General features: G+C 36.2%; 3 protein-coding genes across 3 annotated transcripts in view; 1 reads left to right on the top strand and 2 right to left on the bottom strand.

Annotated features, from left to right (window-relative positions):
* LOC125652202 (BTB/POZ domain-containing protein 6-like) overlaps positions 1-18,284 on the bottom strand; it is a 294,494-nt gene that overhangs the window by 130,768 nt on the left and 145,442 nt on the right. The window lies entirely within an intron of this gene.
* On the top strand, positions 2,521-5,526 carry LOC125651138 (uncharacterized). The gene is made up of 2 exons (XM_048879729.2): positions 2,521-2,695; positions 4,326-5,526. The coding sequence occupies exons 1-2, from the start codon at positions 2,683-2,685 to the stop codon at positions 5,243-5,245; spliced, it is 933 nt and encodes a 310-aa protein (XP_048735686.2). The 5' UTR covers positions 2,521-2,682; the 3' UTR covers positions 5,246-5,526.
* LOC125650558 (nucleoside diphosphate kinase 6-like) lies at positions 11,940-12,830 on the bottom strand. The gene has a single exon (XM_048878939.2). The coding sequence runs from the start codon at positions 12,705-12,707 to the stop codon at positions 12,081-12,083; it is 627 nt and encodes a 208-aa protein (XP_048734896.1). The 5' UTR covers positions 12,708-12,830; the 3' UTR covers positions 11,940-12,080.

The following is an 18,284-nucleotide window of genomic DNA, read 5'->3' as shown; positions in this document are numbered from 1 at the left end:
TAGGTCATCTCACTTAATGACTATTGCAATTGGTACTTGTGAATACTCGTTTTCAGAAGTGAGAATCTTGGGTTTTGACCTTAGAAACGGAGTTCCAGTGTCTCGGCAGGCGTTGGCACGATAGAGAACCCTCATGCTACGGCCCTGAGGGCTATGCATAAGTCTAAATTTCACCCACAGCTGGTGACGTCTCAATTTGAGTGAAAAATTCTCGACGGTACGTAAAGCAATTAATCAATTAATACATGAGAGTATAGCTAGGTGATGCCTACGTCTCGGAGCAAAGAATTATGGTACCAAAAGAAGGAATACACATGTGAAATATGAAAGTCACACCACTAACAATAAACATTCCAAAGTTACGAGCAAGGTTAAAGTTTTTCAAAACTAGGTCAAACTTCAAGGTCAAATGAATGAGGGAAAATTCTTACCTAAAGATAAGTCTTGTCAAAAGGAATACATGTGTGAAATATGAAGGACCTATCACTAACCATGGCCAAAGTTAAAGTTTTTAAAGTATGTCAAACTCCATGATGAGGGTCCCAAGGTCAAACATTTTGGTCTCAAAAGAAAAGTTTGTCACCAGGAATACATTATTGAAACATAAAAGCTCTATCACCAACCATATCCAAAATAAAAACACTGGAAGCACAGGGTTGTAAAAAAAAAAAAAAAAAAAAAAAAAACACCAAGAAATATGAAAGGTAGTAAGAAGTGCCGGAAACACGGGATTGTAAAAACTGAAGTATGAAAGATTGTAAGAAACACCGAAAGCACGGGATCGTAAAAACTGACGTGTGGAAATTAAGAAACAAAATAAAAAACAAAACACAATATTGAAATAAAACTTGACAGAAACAAGATGTGTTTGTGAAACACAAATGCCCCCGATAATGGCCAATTCTAAAGATGGCCAAGGTCACAAGGACAAATATCTTGGTACTAGTAGAAAGATCTGGTCACAAGAAATGCTCATGTGCAATATGAAAGATCTAATATTTACAATTTAGAAATTATGTTTTAAAAGTAGGACACTCCAAGGCCAATGTCACAAGGTCAACAAAGCTCTAGCACTTACTGTTCAACAGTTATTAGCAAGATTAAACTTATTAAAAAGTAGAGCAAACTCCAAGGTCAAGGTCACAGGGTCAAAAATGTTGGTACCCACGAAAGGTCTTGTCACAAGGAATACGCATGTGAAATATGAAAGCTCTATCACTTACTGTTCAAAAGTTATTAGCAAGGTTAAAGTTTCAGGCAGAATGACAGGACAAAAACAATATGCCCCCTGATCTTCGATCTCGGGGGTATAAAAATAGACAAAGTTGTAATTTGCTGGAAAAATGGACGGAGTTGTAATTTGCAGGAGCTACACTGATTTATCGAATAAACTCGATTTATATCTAATTCATCTGGAAGTCCCCTAAAGGTTCCTTTCCTAAGTTACAACAAATTTGTTTATATGCAATGTGAACAAACGTCATGTTTTTGTTTTACGCAGATCTGCACGGGTCTAAATTAAGACATATAGTCAAACGTATATTTCTCGGGCATTTACGGGTACTGTACCAGATAAAGTGGAAAGAATCCGATTTGTTTACCCGTGTCATAGCTAAATATAGCAAATACATTACACTATTGTATTGCTCCCAGATAAAATACTCCATACTTCTTAGTCTTCTCTCAGTCTCGTCAGATCAAGTGAATGAGATGGCTTCAAACATTCAGTATCAAAAGGGAAACAGACCAGACCTTGCTACATATATGACAAGAAATTGGAGCAGTTTCCCTGGGTAGCAATTTTGTAACCAGGTTACACTAGAAAACAATGTTACAAGGTTAAATGCAGGGTTACAGGGGTTACACTAGAAAACAGTGTTACAAGGTTAAATGCAGGGTTACAGGGGTTACGAGGGTTACACTAGAAAACAGGGTTACAAGGTTAAATGCAGGGTTACGAGGGTTACAGACCTTTCTCTCATGTTGAAACAATGGTCTTTAACCCTCGTAACCATGTATTCAATGATAATTGGGTGTTGAGAGAAAAGCCTGTAACCCTCGTAACCCCTGTAACCCTGTATTTAAAGATAAGTGTGTGTTGAAACAATGGTCTGTAACCCTTGTAACCCTACATTTAAAGATAAATGGGTGTTGAAACAATGGTCTGTAACCCTTGTAACCCTTGTAACCCTACATTTAAAGATAAATGGGTGTTGAAACAATGGTCTGTAACCCTCGTAACCCCTGTAACCCTGTATCTAAAGATAAGTGGGTGTTGAAACAATGGTCTGTAACCCTCGTAACCCCTGTAACCCTACATTTAAAGATAAATGGGTGTTGAAACAATGGTCTGTAACCCTCGTAACCCATGTAACCCTACATTTAAAGATAAATGGGTGTTGAAACAATGGTCTGTAACCCTCGTAACCCCTGTAACCATGCATTTAAAGATAAGTGGGTGTTGAGAGAATGGTCTGTAACTCTTGCAAGCTTAAAATAAAGGTGGTCGATATTTACTAGATTTTCAGCACTATGAGACATATGTTTGATATGCTACATTGGATAAAAATATTGTCCCTATTGTAACCTGGTTACAAAATTGCCACCCAGGGAAACTGCACCAATTTCTTGCCATATCTCCTTGCTAAGCATGACAGCTCGGTGCTGGACCTGGTCTTTGCTATGGACTGCACAGGTAAATATATGTAAACAGACCCGGGTTTGTCTAGTAATGTTTTGTCATGCTCTTTACAAAATTAAATTAAGGATTTTGTACTCTTTTTCTGTGTAATTCAAACATAAACCTCGGAAGATACGGGGCCACTCGGGCTGATATGACATAATATACTCTCTCTCTCTCTCTCTCTCTCTCTCTCTATATATATATATATATATATATATATATATATATAAATTAACTATCTTATAATTTAAATTTGTCTTAAGACCAGAATTTGTCACAACTTCTCCTCATAGCTGTTTAACAAAATGTCATTATTACCAAATAGCAAATATTTTGATTTTTACACCTGGCCTCAAGACCATAAACGGAGATTTAAATCCTAGATTTGACTTAAGTCAAAATATCTTAAGATCTATTTAACACAAATGTTTTTAAAATCCAGCTGGTTTATCGGGGGGGGGGGGGGGGGGGGTGAAGACAAACATAGAACGAATATGTAACAAATGCAACTCCGGTTTATTAGGCGATGAGATCCATTTTTTGATTAAATGTGAAAAGTTTGCTGATGAAAGAAAATCTTTTTGTGGTGCTATAGAAAAAACAGTTAAAAATTTTACCAAACTCAATGATGAACAAAAATTCATTTACATACTATGTTCTGAAGAGCCATCCATTCTAAATATAACTGGAAAATTTATTTTGAACAATATATGACACTGTATTTGTATATAACTATGTGTTATGTAATCATTTCTTTCTTTACTTGTATATGTATATGTACATTATTTGTATGTATTTTCATGCTGCCCCTTGAGGGCCCTTGATTGGAAATAAATATAGTTCATATACTAAAATTTTTATTTGTTGATGAAAGTCATTTCAGAAGTTGGTTACTTTCCTTATTTAGCCTCAAATCTCTTCTCGGTTTATGATTTTGGGACCTGAGTGATCAGCAGGCTTTGTACATGCAGCCTGTTTACATGTTAACATGCATTACATTGGAACAATAATATGAATTTCAAATCAATAAAGGAACAAAAATCTAAGAAAGTTCCAGTTTAGAATGTTAGTGTATTAAAATGAAATATAAATCTGTAATTGTTTTATCCAAAGTTGTATATCTAACATGTTGATAAAAATATTGAAAAAATTAATTGTAGAGTGCATTCATTATCAAGCTGTAAAAATTGTGTACAAGAATGTGATCTGATGTGCAAATTTTCTTTGAGCATTTTTGAACAGTTAGAATGTTTAATGTCATATTGTTTTGTATATGTAAAAAATTTCATTTATATGCAATAAATCTTCATTTATATTTGATAATCTTGTTATTCATATTCGATAATCTCCTTATTTACATTCGATAAATTTTGATTTATATTCATAAATAAGAAAATTATTGAATATAATAACAAGATTATCGAATATGAATCAAGATTTATCGCACATAATATTACAACGTTTCACGCGCCATATTAAAACTCCAAAACACTTTCCCGTTTTCGGCCGACTCTAAAAATGCTCAAAAGATTTGAATGATATTGTAACGTTTTACATGCCATACGCTAATATTAACACTATTTATTTGAATAAACCTGCAAAGTGATTCTCGTTAATTTCATATTTACACTTTCATCTTCAGGTAGCATGTCCTCCTACATAAACACTGCCAGAGACAACATCAGGAATATAGTGGAGGGCATCGTAGCAGCCGAGAAAAGCGATGTACGTCTGGCTTTGGTAGAGTACCGCGATCATCCTCCACAAGAATCCACATTCGTAACGCGGGTTCATGATTTTACCCCGTCAGTCGGAACAATGAAGAAGTGGCTGGACGCTTGTAGTGCCATTGGCGGCGGCGACACTCCAGAGGCAGTAGCAGACGCCTTACATGATGTTCTCAAACTCACTTGGCGGGAAAATGCCACCAAAATATGCGTATTGATATCCGATGCTCCTCCTCATGGATTGGACCCAAATGGAGACACTTTTCCAAATGGGTGTCCAGCAGGGTTGGACCCTATGGTTACAGTCCGTGAACTAGCAGAAAAGGGCATTACGTTGTACTCTGTTGGCTGTGAACCAGCCATTAATAAATATAGAGACTTTTTCATGGCTCTTGTATATATTACAGGTGGGCAATACGTGCCTCTTGCCGGAAGCAAGATGCTTACACAGGTTATCATTGGTGGAGCACAGGAAGAAATATCCCTCGAGAAATGGATGGCAGAAGTGGATGAAGAAATTAAAAGAGAAATGGACGCTGGTAGAGAGATTAACGACGAAGAAATGTCCCATATGGTTCACGAAAAGTTAAAATCCAAAGGAGCTGTTGCTAAGCGCCTGAGACAAAATAACGTAGGGCTAGATATTGCAAGCGAGGACGTTAAGAAATATTCAGAAATCACAAACATGGCAGACATTCGTAAAAATTATAAGATGGCCGCTCAAACTCCGATGGCAAGGAGCTCAGATGTTTATGATTGTGAAGAAGGATTAATGTCTATGCAACAAGCAACGAGGATGGTGCAAAAATCAGAAGCTCGTATGAAGAGAAAATAATAGAACACGAAATACTCGAATTATGATGAAATTAAGAGAACTAACTCCGCTGTCCAGGCAATTGCAATGTACACGGGCAGTGAATGTATTAAGTGATCTTGCAATCTTATTGTAGGCATACATGTGTATGATAATTTTCTGCATAAGATTTATTAACATAAATTTTGAAAACTTTCGACTTCATGTATTATAGTTTGATGGCAGCTCAATTTGATAAGTACTACATGTACCATGCACTATGAAGTGAGAAACCATTGTTTCATTAAAATTTATATCCCCCCCTTTTTTTTTGGTCTTGTTTCTACGCCAAAAACTCGTTTTAGGTTATCTCACTCAATGACTATTGCCATTCGTACTTGTCCTTCGTCGTTAACATGTGAACATAACGTCTGTTCTGAAAGCAGATAGCCATTTTTCATCATGGAACATCTCTAGGGCAAGGGGAAATACAATTGTGAATTTCATGGTCACTGCTTCCCTGGAGTCATAACCTTTAAAACAATATGCAATCTTTAAAAATCAGGGACATTTAGCAGAAAAAATGTGTGTATGTACATGATGAACATGGATGCTTCTTCCAAAATTGTGAGATTTGTGGCCCTTGGGGAAGGGGGTTATAGAGCTAGGAGGGGGCTTTACTGTTCACATAACAATTCCTCTTGCCTCCTGGACATCAAATAACCAAAATCGTTTCGTTTGTGCGTTTTACGTCCATTTGAGAATTTTGCACTCATATTGCTATCTCGACAACTGTAGGTAGAGTGCCACAAATTTAGACTTCTGCATGGTGCTAAGGGTGAGGGTTCTTTAACGTGCTAACCTGTGCCTCTCCTAAATGCCAAGCATTTGGCAAAGGAGCAATTGCTACCTATTTTTTTCCCGACCGGTCGCAGTAGCTCAGTGGTAAAGCGTTCGCTTTGTAACCGGGAGGTCGTGAGTTTGAGCCCCGCTCATGCCATGGCCGCGTCAAACCTAAGACGCAATCTAATTAAAATCAGACCTTCTCTAACCGTTACACTTCTCCAGTGTAACGGTTAGAGAAGGTCTGATTTTAATACTTATCATTTCCATTAGTGGAACTCTTCAAATTAAAGGCGCGTAAAGTCCTGCTACCGGGACAACATCATGTAAACACATTACTTTGGCACACGTAATAATAACTGACTGCAAACCACAACACTGATTAAAATTCTAAAGCCAAATTTAGGAATTGATTATTCTTAAAAGAAAACAGACGAACTTATTAAACTATGTGAGGAAGAGAAGCTACTAAATTTGCCAGATCTGACCGATATAAAGTGTCAATCGCAAGAAGAACTGTGAAGGGAAAAACCGATATGCACATCTAACACAAGAACTTTTCTTGTAATTAATGTGATGAATATGTTTTTAAAGTTATTCTGTCAGACTATGAAGGCATTCTAATTTATCATACAATTAGGACAGGTTCATATGGCATGGACTTTGTAATCGTACACGTACCCCCCCCCCCCCCCCCCGTAATTTTCCATATTTTAGAACAAGTTATATACATGTATATGCCAAACTGCATTTTTAAAAGACGTTTATAACACTGATTAACACACCTAATGCGTTTCCAAACTGCATCTAAGTTAATTTGAAAATTGCAAAATATTGATGGACTTGGGTGTCCAGAGAACATCGTTGTTTGGAATTTTTAAAATAGGTGTGGTGGAGTTTAAAAAACATGTAACATCTTTAATAAGATAGTGTTAGAATATTTGAAAAGTGCAGTTTGACAAATGGTAATTTTATTTAAGATATACCATGTATTTTAACTCTTAAAAAGGGGGGGTGGTGCTCTGAACGTTTCGTTTATATGTCCCAGTAATCTCGCACTTGCTCACGAGATTTGTGCATTTTCTTACCAATGACACACAAGAGTCATCAAAGCGCGATAACTCCAACGAGCTGGTAATGAGAAGTATTAGATTGACCTAAGACGTAAACATAGGTAGTGATTGATCCTTCACCAAACGCTCCGCTTTTAGAAGTGAGAACCACGGGTCTTTCGGATATGACCTTAAAACGGAGGTCCAGTGTCGCGGCAGGCGTTGGCACGATAAAGAACCCTCACGCTACTGCCCTGAGCGCTAGGCATAGGTCTAAAGAAGATGGGTGAACTTGGTGAACAGTAAGCCTATTCATGATTGGGCACTATTCTCTTTAGAGAAGTCGAGAGGCATAGCCTTCATCGATGAAGACTATGCCTCTCGACTTCTCTAAAGAGAATAGATTGGGCACCTGTAGCGAATCGGGAGTTTAAAATCTGCATTGATGGTACCCGTAGTTACAATAGATACAGTACCGTACTAAAACGCTGTCCAAAATATCTAGAAAAGAAGGATATTTAATCAAAATCATCATCAGAATTTGTTTCACAGGCAGCGTCATGTATATCAGACATTAAACGGTTTTTAACACACATAATTACACTGATGCCTGGAGTACCTAAGGTACAAAATGGCACTGCATTGCCATATATGCTCGCAACATGCAACAGTACGTGACACACATTTCTACGGAAGCCGATAGGTGCCAGGGTATAGAATCAATATTTATTTAACTGGCGGTCGCCACTTAATTTAACTGGCGGCCGCCATATAAATTAAATAGCGGCGGCCGCCAGATAATAAGTGGCGGCCGCCACATAAATTAAGTGGCGACCGCCAGTTAATTTATATGGCGGCCGCCAGATAATAAGTGGCGGCCACCAGTTAAATTAAGTGGCGGCCGCCACATAAATTAAGTGGCGGCCACCAGTTAAATAAATATTAATTCTATACCCTGGCACCTATCGGTTTCCGTACTATACCACCCCGGCTATCCATCCCATGAAGAATTTCCGAATTTCAAATTATCTAAAGTCACCCGCCGTGGTCATAGAAATTTTCTTGATAATACGACAAAAGTTATACACAAAAAGTAAGCTTTTTTCATAGAGTGGGTCAAGTCTCCATACTTTTATTTACAAAACATGTTACACCTAAACATGTACTAACATATTTTACTCAGTTCACAATGGAGACTTGGCCCACTCCATATGAAAATCTGCTTGGAAAAGTCAAATTTTCTGTTATTTTGTGCGTTTTTGGCGTATACTTGATTTTGAATAGGATTTTTTCAATGTTCCTTTGAAATGAGCACAACGAAAAAGTATTTTTTGGAAACTATGGATTGATTGTTGTAACTAGAATGCAAATTTTTCTTTTTCTGGAGAGTTTCAATTTTAACTTTGATATTTGTCCTTCTGTGGGTTCTCGGCTCGATAAAGTCACCCATCTTCTTTACATTTAAAATGTCTGTATTGAAAATACGGGTTCACTACTAGTCAGGGACAACCGTAATAACAGGATACTAAGCAAGCATTTCTAAATACTAGTAACAAGTTATTTGAATCATGACCTTTGACCTAGTGACTTGGGGAAACCAATAAAGGCCATCTACTTTGTAGGGTGCACCAGTGTGCCAAATTTGAGGTCTGAGCTGACAGTATCTTATGTCCAGAGTAGTTTGACCATTGACCTCAAAATCAAAAGGGGGTTTCTATTCCTTATGATGTACCAAGTTTGATGTCTGTCAAGCAAAGGGTTCTCAAGATATTAAGGAGATGATATCTTATTTTCAGAGTAGTTTAGTCATTGAACTTTGACCTTGTGACCTCAAAATCAATAGAAGTCATCTACTCCTCATGTAAAACCAGTGTACCAAGTTTTATTGTCAAGAAAAGGGTTCTCAAGATATTGTGCACACAATATCTTACTGTGTAGAGTTTAACCCATGACTTTTGACCTAACTCAATACGGGACATCTACTTCTTACGAAGAACCAATGTCTGTCAAGAAAGGGGTTCTCAAGATATCGAATGGACATAATCATCATTGACCTTTATGACCTCAAAATCAATAGGGGGGTCTTCTCTTTAGGATGTACCAATGTATCATGTTTGATGTCTGTCAAGCAAAGTGATCTGAAGATATTGAGCAGACAATATCTTAATTACTGTACCCATAGTAGGCCTTTGACCCCAAAATCTATAGGAGTCATCTAATACTTTTAGAAGTAAAACCACGTGATGTCTGTCAAGCAGAGGTTTCTAAAGACAATGAGCAGACAATATCTTACTGTGACCAGTTTGACCCTTGATCTTCTGACATCAAAATCAAAGGGGACATCTAATCTTTAGGTAGAACCAGTGTAGCAAGTCTGATGGTCTGTCAAGCAAAACGTTCTCAAGATGTTGAACAAACAATATCTTATTATGTCCAGTTTGAAAACTAAAAATAAATAGGGTCATATACTCTCTTTGGGCAACCAAGATTGGTAACTGTCAAGCAAAGGGTTCTTTAGATATTGAGTGGACAAGACTTGGTCTATAGACTGACTGACAGGTACAAAACAATATGCCCCCTTTTTTTCGAAGGGGTGGGGCACAAAAATCTTTAATAATCTAGAACTGCAGGGCCAATTTTAATCAAACTTGAGACAAATCATCCTTGGATAAAGGGGATTCAAATTTGTTCAAATGAAGGCCCTTCAAAGGGGAGATAATTAAGACAAGAAGCCCAAAGGACTTATCGCTCACCTAGGTATATTAGTTAAAAGTATCACTTGTGCCAAGGGCTATGAAATCTATAATTTTCCTGTTCGGCATCTAATATTCAACAACGGTATAAAACAAGTGCCCCCAAAAGTGCCTATAGTAATAACTACATAATATATGCTATATTAACACCATATGACCATTTTGGAACCACTCAAGAGTCAGAACCCCGAGGTTGTGAAATTCACAATTTTTGGTACATCCCTTTTCCTATATTTGCATTTAGTTTTTATACATTGTCCGAGGTGGGATCAGGTGCCCAGGAGGAATGAGCATTCTCTATTGACTGGTCACAATTCATTCAAGTCCCTTATTGAATCTACACTACCAGTGGATGCTTGCATATTAATACCATTACTTATGGCCCTGCTGGTGTTGAGAAGATTTTTAAAGATATTTCCTATATATCCCCATGTACTGGTCGCAGTAGCTCAGGGGAAAGAGTGTTCACTTCCTAACTGGGAGGTCATGAGTTCTAGCACTATACTCATGCCATGGCTGTATCAGACCTAGTTGTAAACATACATGTAGGTATAGTGATTGCTCCTTTGCCAACGTTCAGCATCTAGACATGCATGAGAATCATAGGCCTCGCTTTTGACTATGACCTTAAAAAGAGAGGTCCCTGTCGCAGCAGGAATTGTGTTCTTATACATTTGTACATGATTGACACCTGTGACCCAGACAAGATTCTAGATGTTCAAATTTTAGAATAATGTTTGTCAGTTTAATATTAAGACGATGTACTACGTACCTTTTTATTTGAGTCGTAAAAGGGAAAGGTCTGGAATCTTCAGTTTAGTAAATTTTGTGGCAATAAGCACTCATTAAGCATTTTATAAGCATTATTCTATGCAATTAAATTTAGACTGGGGACTTATTGGACCCATCATGGAGTGGGGAAAAAATGTCACAATCCTAGTTCAAATTTCCTCTATAACTTTATAGTCTTTATTTACATTATCCATGACCCAAGCACCTATGTACATAATTAATATAAAAACCCTACCTTAAAAAAGAAAGCAGAAGTGAGCAAGCTCACATACCCCACGCTCCAACATTGCTTGACAATGCCTCACATAATGAATGGTAATTCTATGCATTACTGCAAGAACAGGACAGACAGCCTCGAAATTCTAAGTTCAAAAGGGGCATAACTCCCAGAAAAATTATTAATTCAGAATTTCCTGGGAATATGCACATCTACACAGTGCGTCCTTATTAACTAAAAAGTTTCACAAAATTCTGTTCAGCGGTCTCGGAGGAGTTGCGCCAACAAAAAAAGGGACTTACGGACAGGTCAAAAACATTATACTTGCGTGGGGTATAATAATTCAGGAGACATTGCATAGGTTAGGTTTCCTTAAGAGTAGGTCAAACTCCTAGGTCAAGATTACGAGGTTAAAAACTTTGGTACCAAGGAATGTACATATGAAATATGAGAGCACTATCACTCACCATTCAAAAGTTATGATTATGGTTGAAGTTTTGCTTAGACAGACGGGCAGGACGAAAACAATATGCCTTCGAGTCTTTGACTTTAGTCATGGGCATAAAAAAAACCTTGAATTCACCTAACTTAAGGAGGTATGCTACACCAGAGAAATTTGATGTAGATGAAAAGTGGAGGATATGTACAACAATATTTTGAAGTTGAAAAATTTCAAATTTACTTTATTTTGTCAAAAAATACAGTTTTAGTAGAAGGTAATCTGAAAAAAATTTAAAACCCCTGCTGGACTCGAACCTGCGACCTACAGTTCAGCATTCGGTATTCTAACCTACTGAGCTACTCGGCTAGGTATTTAAATAGAAAAGGAAAAGTCAAATATTGCTGATATCGATTTTTTCATCCATGTTTTTAAAGGAAGTCAGCCATTATGACGATGTAGAGTACTACCTTAAGAACAATGCTTTTTGAGATGATAAAAATGTGAAAGTTAATGATGACAATGACAACAGACACCTGAAAATTTTTTATCAGAAAAGCCCACTTGAGCCTTTGAGCCAAAAACTAGTATCACATAGAATATGCATGCATGACCAGTGAGGATTCTATATTCTTGATAATAAAAGGGAAGCTGATATTTATTTGTCCATAATTCTTGCACAACATTTACACATGAATATGAAACATAATATACTCCTTTTGTTAATTCACACATGAATTCAAGATCAGTGGTTACTAAATATTCAGCTTGGATGACAGACTTATTTCTTCTTTAGTACATGGGTCAAGGATTCATTGCAAAATATTACATTTTCATGAAAATATAATTGTTCATCTTCTTTGTACCACTTCTCTGCATTGAATTCTGGAAAGAAGAATTCGATTTCCTTCAAGGCATTCTCAGGTGAATCTGAGCCATGACACACATTTCTTGTGTCTGTCAGTCCGAACAGTCCTCTGATGGAATGAGGCTCAGAGTGAATGGTCCGGAACACTTTGGTGGGACCCATCAATTTCCTCCAGTGTGCAACAGCATTTTCACGGGCTAAGACATGCGTCCAGATGTGACCACTTGACATGAAATTCACCAAGCGGTTGTGAAAAAATTTACCATGGTGTTCCTTATAAAATTCTTCTGCATTTGCACGAGTTAAATGTAAATGCCTAGATAACACAAAGAAGAATCCATTCTCTTTGATAATGTCATGAATGTCTTCCACAATGTGAGGACGAGATGTTACATCGGGCTTAAGAATAGCCAGAGTTAATTCTAGTTTCGGCTTCTCTGTGCTGTAACATCTATAGGTACATCTCTGAAGTAGTGTTTTGTTGGGAATTATTGCGATATTTGTAACTCTAGCGACATACTTTGCAAATATCACAGTCATCCTATTAGAATACACTTGGAAAAAGTACAGTTTCTGACATATATGTATATGAAACTAACTTACATTTTTGAACGACAAAGTCGCACATGTTATTAAAAAGCGAAAGTAGAATTTGACTAACAGTAATTCGAACGTCAACACATTCGCTTAAGGGAGCTCCACCATCGCGTGACTTATATCAATGGTTGAAAGTGGAAAAAACTGTATTGATTTCCACTCAATGTAGTTTAATTTAATTAATAACTAATGAAAATGTGTATGTAGCCACCTTTTTTAAGATGTCAGACACACAAAAACAGAAGTATACATCAACATTAGAAAATTACACATTTTCTTAAAACGGAATAATAAGAATAGATAAACACTTGTTATTTGTAAAATGACAAATATCTAATGTCATCAGTTTAGAAAAACTGCTAATTTATAGCTATGTATCAATTATTTGTAGATAATAGGGGAATCATTGTATGATAAACATACAGTAGAGGAAATACCCTGACCATAGGAGCCCATGATGTCTATGGAGCGCCAATTTAACATAAACTCAAATAATTGAAGATATCTTCAATTATTTGAAGATATCATCATTTCATTTGATGCGCGCAACAATTGAATTAAAGATTTCTTCAAATAATTAACGATATCTTGATTATATTCAATTCTGAATTATTGCGCGCATTAATTGAATTGATGAGAACATTGATTCTTCAGCTGATTTGATGCGCGCTTTAATTGAATTAATGATCTCTTCAAATTAATTAATGATATCAACAATTGAATTGATGCGCGCTACAATTCAATTGAAGAGAGTAATAATTGATATAACGCGCGCATTAAATCAATTGATGAGAGCAATAATTGAATTGATGCGCGCATTAATTCATTTGAAGAGAGCAATAATTCTTTTAGAGAGAGCAACTGTATAATTAAAGATATCTTCAATTCAACATAACCACAATTTAATTAATGATCTCTTTAATTAAAATTGAATTGTTGCTCCCTTTAAAAGAATTGATGTGCGCATTAATTCCTTATACAAAAGCATTGTAAATGATTTAAAGATGTCTTCAATTGAATTAAAGAGATCATCAAATTATTTATACCGAGCTCTAAATTAATTATTGCGAGCAATATTTCTACTAAACTGATGCTCTCATCAAATGAATTGAAGAGAGCAATAATTGAATTAATGCGCGCATCAAATCTATTATTGCTCTCATTAATTGAATTTATGCGCGCATCAATTGAATTGAAGAGAGCAATAACTGAATTAATGCGCGCATTAAATCAATTATTGCTCTCATTAATTCAATTGATGCGCGCATTAACTCAATTGATGAGAGCAATAATTGAATTGAAGCGCGCATTAATTCATTTGATGAGAGCAATAATTGATTTAATGCGCGCATTAATTCAATTAAAGAGAGCAATAATTGAATTGATGATATCTTCAAATAATTGAAGATATCTTCAATTATTTGAGTTTATGTTAATTTGGCGCTCCATAGATGTCCAGCATTTTTATTATCATAAATTGATTATCTAGATGGAAAATACAAACTTTTTCACTTTCACAAACTTTTTCACTTTCAATAGTTTACCAGAATTTTCATTTTATCCAGTGAATAAAACCCTTTGAAAGATATATTTCTATCATGTGAAAGTTTAATTTATAAAGATTTTTGCAAAACCCTATGACATCACAAATACAAATATTTATTGGTACAAACACAATTACAATAATTGGCAAAGGCCCATTGAACATCATTGAATAATGTTTGTATGATTTTTATGTAGTCTTTCTTAGCTTAGAATAAGATTTACATTGAAAAAGAAAATGAATTTCATCCTCGATCACACTAGTATTGCAAGCATTACAACATCTTTCATTCATTGATGGGAATTAATCTACCACTTTCTATTGCAAGTTTATGTACAATCAACATTATAGACTTTTTCTCGTGTATAATTTTTTTTATTCACATGAGGATCGATCTACCTTAATAGATATAACCATTCATCAATCAATTGATATGAATTTCCAGAATGTTTGCTTGCCATGTATATGGCAATTTAAAAAATCAAGTAATGTTTAATTTATCCGAAACATATATACCATATAAAAGGAGTTTAAACACAGGGACCAATATATCGTTCTTTATACTCGCACACACCTATAGGCGCTTGTCTCAAACTTCGTAAGCTATAGTATATGAAACAAACGCCTTAAAGTTGTTTACTTGAATTATAAACATGATGTGCAATGACTCCTTTCTCTTTGTTTAACAATGTAATTTTGTCCCAAACTTTAAAAGTATAGAGGTATGTCACTATATCTCAATTGATGTTACTGAACTATATCTGTTTGGCTTTCTTTCCTATGTATGTAATGTTCCTTGTGTCCTATTTGGGCTCTCGAGAACTCTGGGTAGAGATTGCACATGGACCTGTCATGATCTGGGTAGAGATTGCACATGGACCTGTCATGATTTTCAACATCCACGACTCTTCTGATCCCCCCATTTCTTTGTTTTATATATACAGAGAAGAGTCATGTAGTATATAAAAGAAAGCAATAATTTTACAAGTTTGAATCTGCACTACCTGAAGATCCTTAGGGTACTGATATGACTAATCATGGTACAGCTGTTCTTAACCCCCTCCATATATATTGCCATGTAAAGATTTGATCCCCTATTGAGCTCAGACGCCCCCCACCCTACCCTCCAGCAAGGGCGGGACCCCCCACTCCACTTCCGCGGACCAAAAAAATTAAGTTATCAATTCTAACGAGACTTTGAGTCAAAATGATATGAAAGGTGGATACTTGCATGTAATTGCATCATTCAAATTTATTAACACCAGTGTATCATTTAATTCTAGGGATAAATAAGACGACACACTGATACTGTATTTACGATATTTTCGTCAGATACAAGTACGACCTCAGAAGTATATGTAACATAAAAGTTTTGTTTCAGAAGCAGACAATTTAAAAGTGAAAAAGAAGTGCCAGGAAATGCTCAGAATGCAGGATTTGAACCATTTACCGCAGTGCTTCTGGGGGCCCCAGCCTCCTGGGAGAAACATTTTTAAAATCAGCTTCTTTTTTAGTATTTAAAATCAGATTTAAGTATGGCGATAACAATAACTAGAACTGGAGGGGGGGGAAATAATCAAAGCATTTCCAGGTATAAAACTGTCTAAAAGATCTCCCAAAGATGTTATGAACACAAGCAAAAGATGCAAATGGGGTGAGGTGGATATTGTGAAAAATACCGTAAAGATCAAGTGCTAGACCCCCCCCCCCTTTCACAAATTCCTGGATCCGCCTATGCTCCAGGGCCATGATTTCAGTAAAATGAGATCTATTGATTGATATTTCAAAACAAATATGTGTGTGTATTTTCAAAATAACTGAGCATTTATAAGTTGGAAAACTACATCTTCATAATGGCTGACTTCCTTTTGAAACTTGAATGAAAATATAGATATCAGCAATACATGTAAATTTGAAAGTTTTCAATTTCAAAATATTATTGTACTTATCCTCCACTTTCCATCCATATCAGAATCCTCTGGCGTGTTATTTATAGATCTAGGCAGTGCTGGCGGAACCATAAGTATTCCAGCAATGATCACTAGTTGCTTTAAAAGTCAACATTTTCTGTTTTTAATTTATGATTTTACATGACAAAAGGATACTTATATGCACGGTACTTTCTTTCTATTCAATAAACGATTTACAGTGCCATGTTGAGTTTTCTAGTTTGCAATGTAATCGATTATGAGTTGCACTAATCTCGACTGAGATTCAACTCGGCGGAATTGAATATTTGGACTGAAGGCGTCAGTCCAAATATTCAGCCGAGTCGAATCTCAAACGAGATTAGAGTTGCACATGCTGGTATTGATCGCGATCAATAGTCAGAAAATGTCTCGACTTGTGTACAAATATTTGAAATTCAAAATAAACCTAAATATCGTATTTATTTTCTCGCTAGAAAGCGGACATTTCTATGGCAAGTAAATTTAAATATTTAACTCATTAACATTAACGGCATTGCACCTAAAGCCGATTGAGATAACGTAAAGAACAAATTGCGTAATAGCATCATAACGCAAAACAAAGGCATAATAACTCAAAACAAAGGCGTAATAATGCAAAATAAAGGCGTAATAACGCAAAATAAAGGCGTAATAACGCAAAATAAAGGCGTAAGAACGCAAAATAAAGGTATAATAACGCAAAATAAAGGCGTAATAACGCGGATTCAAAAGGCGTTGTACTGCAAAACAAAGGTGTTATATAACGACCGCGAAACTAAGGCGTATTAACGCGAAACAGCGCAATAACGCGAATGAGAGGCGTAATAACGAGAAGAAAGATCAATCTAATTAAAATCAGATCCTAAGATACGCTCACAATCGCTTCTTACGCAGAGTATATGGCACGGATCTAAGAAGTCTGATTTTAGTTAGATTAAAAGAAAAAGAAGAGTGTAATAACGCGAATCAAAGGCGTAATAACGCGAAAGAAAGCCGTATTACTAGTAACGCGGATTCAGAAGGGGTTTTAACGCGAGAGGAAGACGTAATAATGCAAATGAAAGGTATATTTATGAACAGTGTACGATAAATATGATGTTATTATGTATTGTACAAAATATTCGATAGATAGTAGTAGGGGTCCCCCAACTTGCCTGCATACTCCTTTTGTGGGCTCTTCAATGATTGTTATTAACCATCATTATGACCTACATGATGCAAAATTGGGTACTTTCAACTAAGCTCATTTACCACTAAAAGGCCAATGTGACCCCTTTTAATGGCTCTATGTTCTCTATCCCTGTATCAGTTTTGTTTCATTCGATCACCCATATTCAATCATTAGAGAGGTCTGAGATGTGACTTCACCCTTGGGAGGCCTTATGTGGTACCCCTACAGCCCTTACCAAGAGTGGAAAACGATAGTCCTAGGGTTTCCCTATCTTGCCTGCATTTTTGTTGTTGTGAAAATACATCTTTTCACTTCGCATCATGCCTTTCAAAGGCGAAATATCGCCTTTTCATTTGCGTCATAACGCCTTTTAAATCGCGTTATTACGCCTTTTCACTTTGCATTATAATGCCTTTTAATTAAATGCGTAATAACGCCGTTTGATTTGGCATGAACCATGCGCATTTTTTGTGCGCTGTAACTCGAATGCTTTTATAAGAGGTGGATCTGTAGCTCTCTGATCTTTCCCATGATTTTTTGCAGAGAGCAACAATTCTGCAGCTAACCTGCCAGTAATATAGGATTTCTCTTGCTTTGTCTGTCCATCGTCCACCACTTCATTTTCTGCACATTTCTACGAGGCATTGATATGAAACTTGTTCTAAAAACCCTTTCACAAGATATCAAACCATCTACAAAAATTTACTTAAAATTAAAAGGTTAATGTCTCTAAATGCTTTACATACCTCAGTTATGCTTTATATGAAATATTTCTTCACTTTAATAGGGCAGTTATGTTTTTTGGGGTTGAACTCACGACTTGTGGAACCAAATCTCCCAGCAGCATTTAACCAGCG

Source organism: Ostrea edulis, chromosome 5 (genome assembly GCF_947568905.1).
Source record: "Ostrea edulis chromosome 5, xbOstEdul1.1, whole genome shotgun sequence".
NCBI classification, from domain to species: Eukaryota; Metazoa; Mollusca; class Bivalvia; order Ostreida; family Ostreidae; genus Ostrea; species Ostrea edulis.
The sequence above is the reverse complement of the archived record's forward strand: the minus strand, read 5'-3'. Positions and strand labels throughout refer to the sequence as shown.

Excerpts from the sequence above, each read along its gene's own strand:
- LOC125650558 (XM_048878939.2), bottom strand. The coding sequence starts at position 12,707 with ATGACTGTGATATTTGCAAAGTATGTCGCTAGAGTTACAAATATCGCA.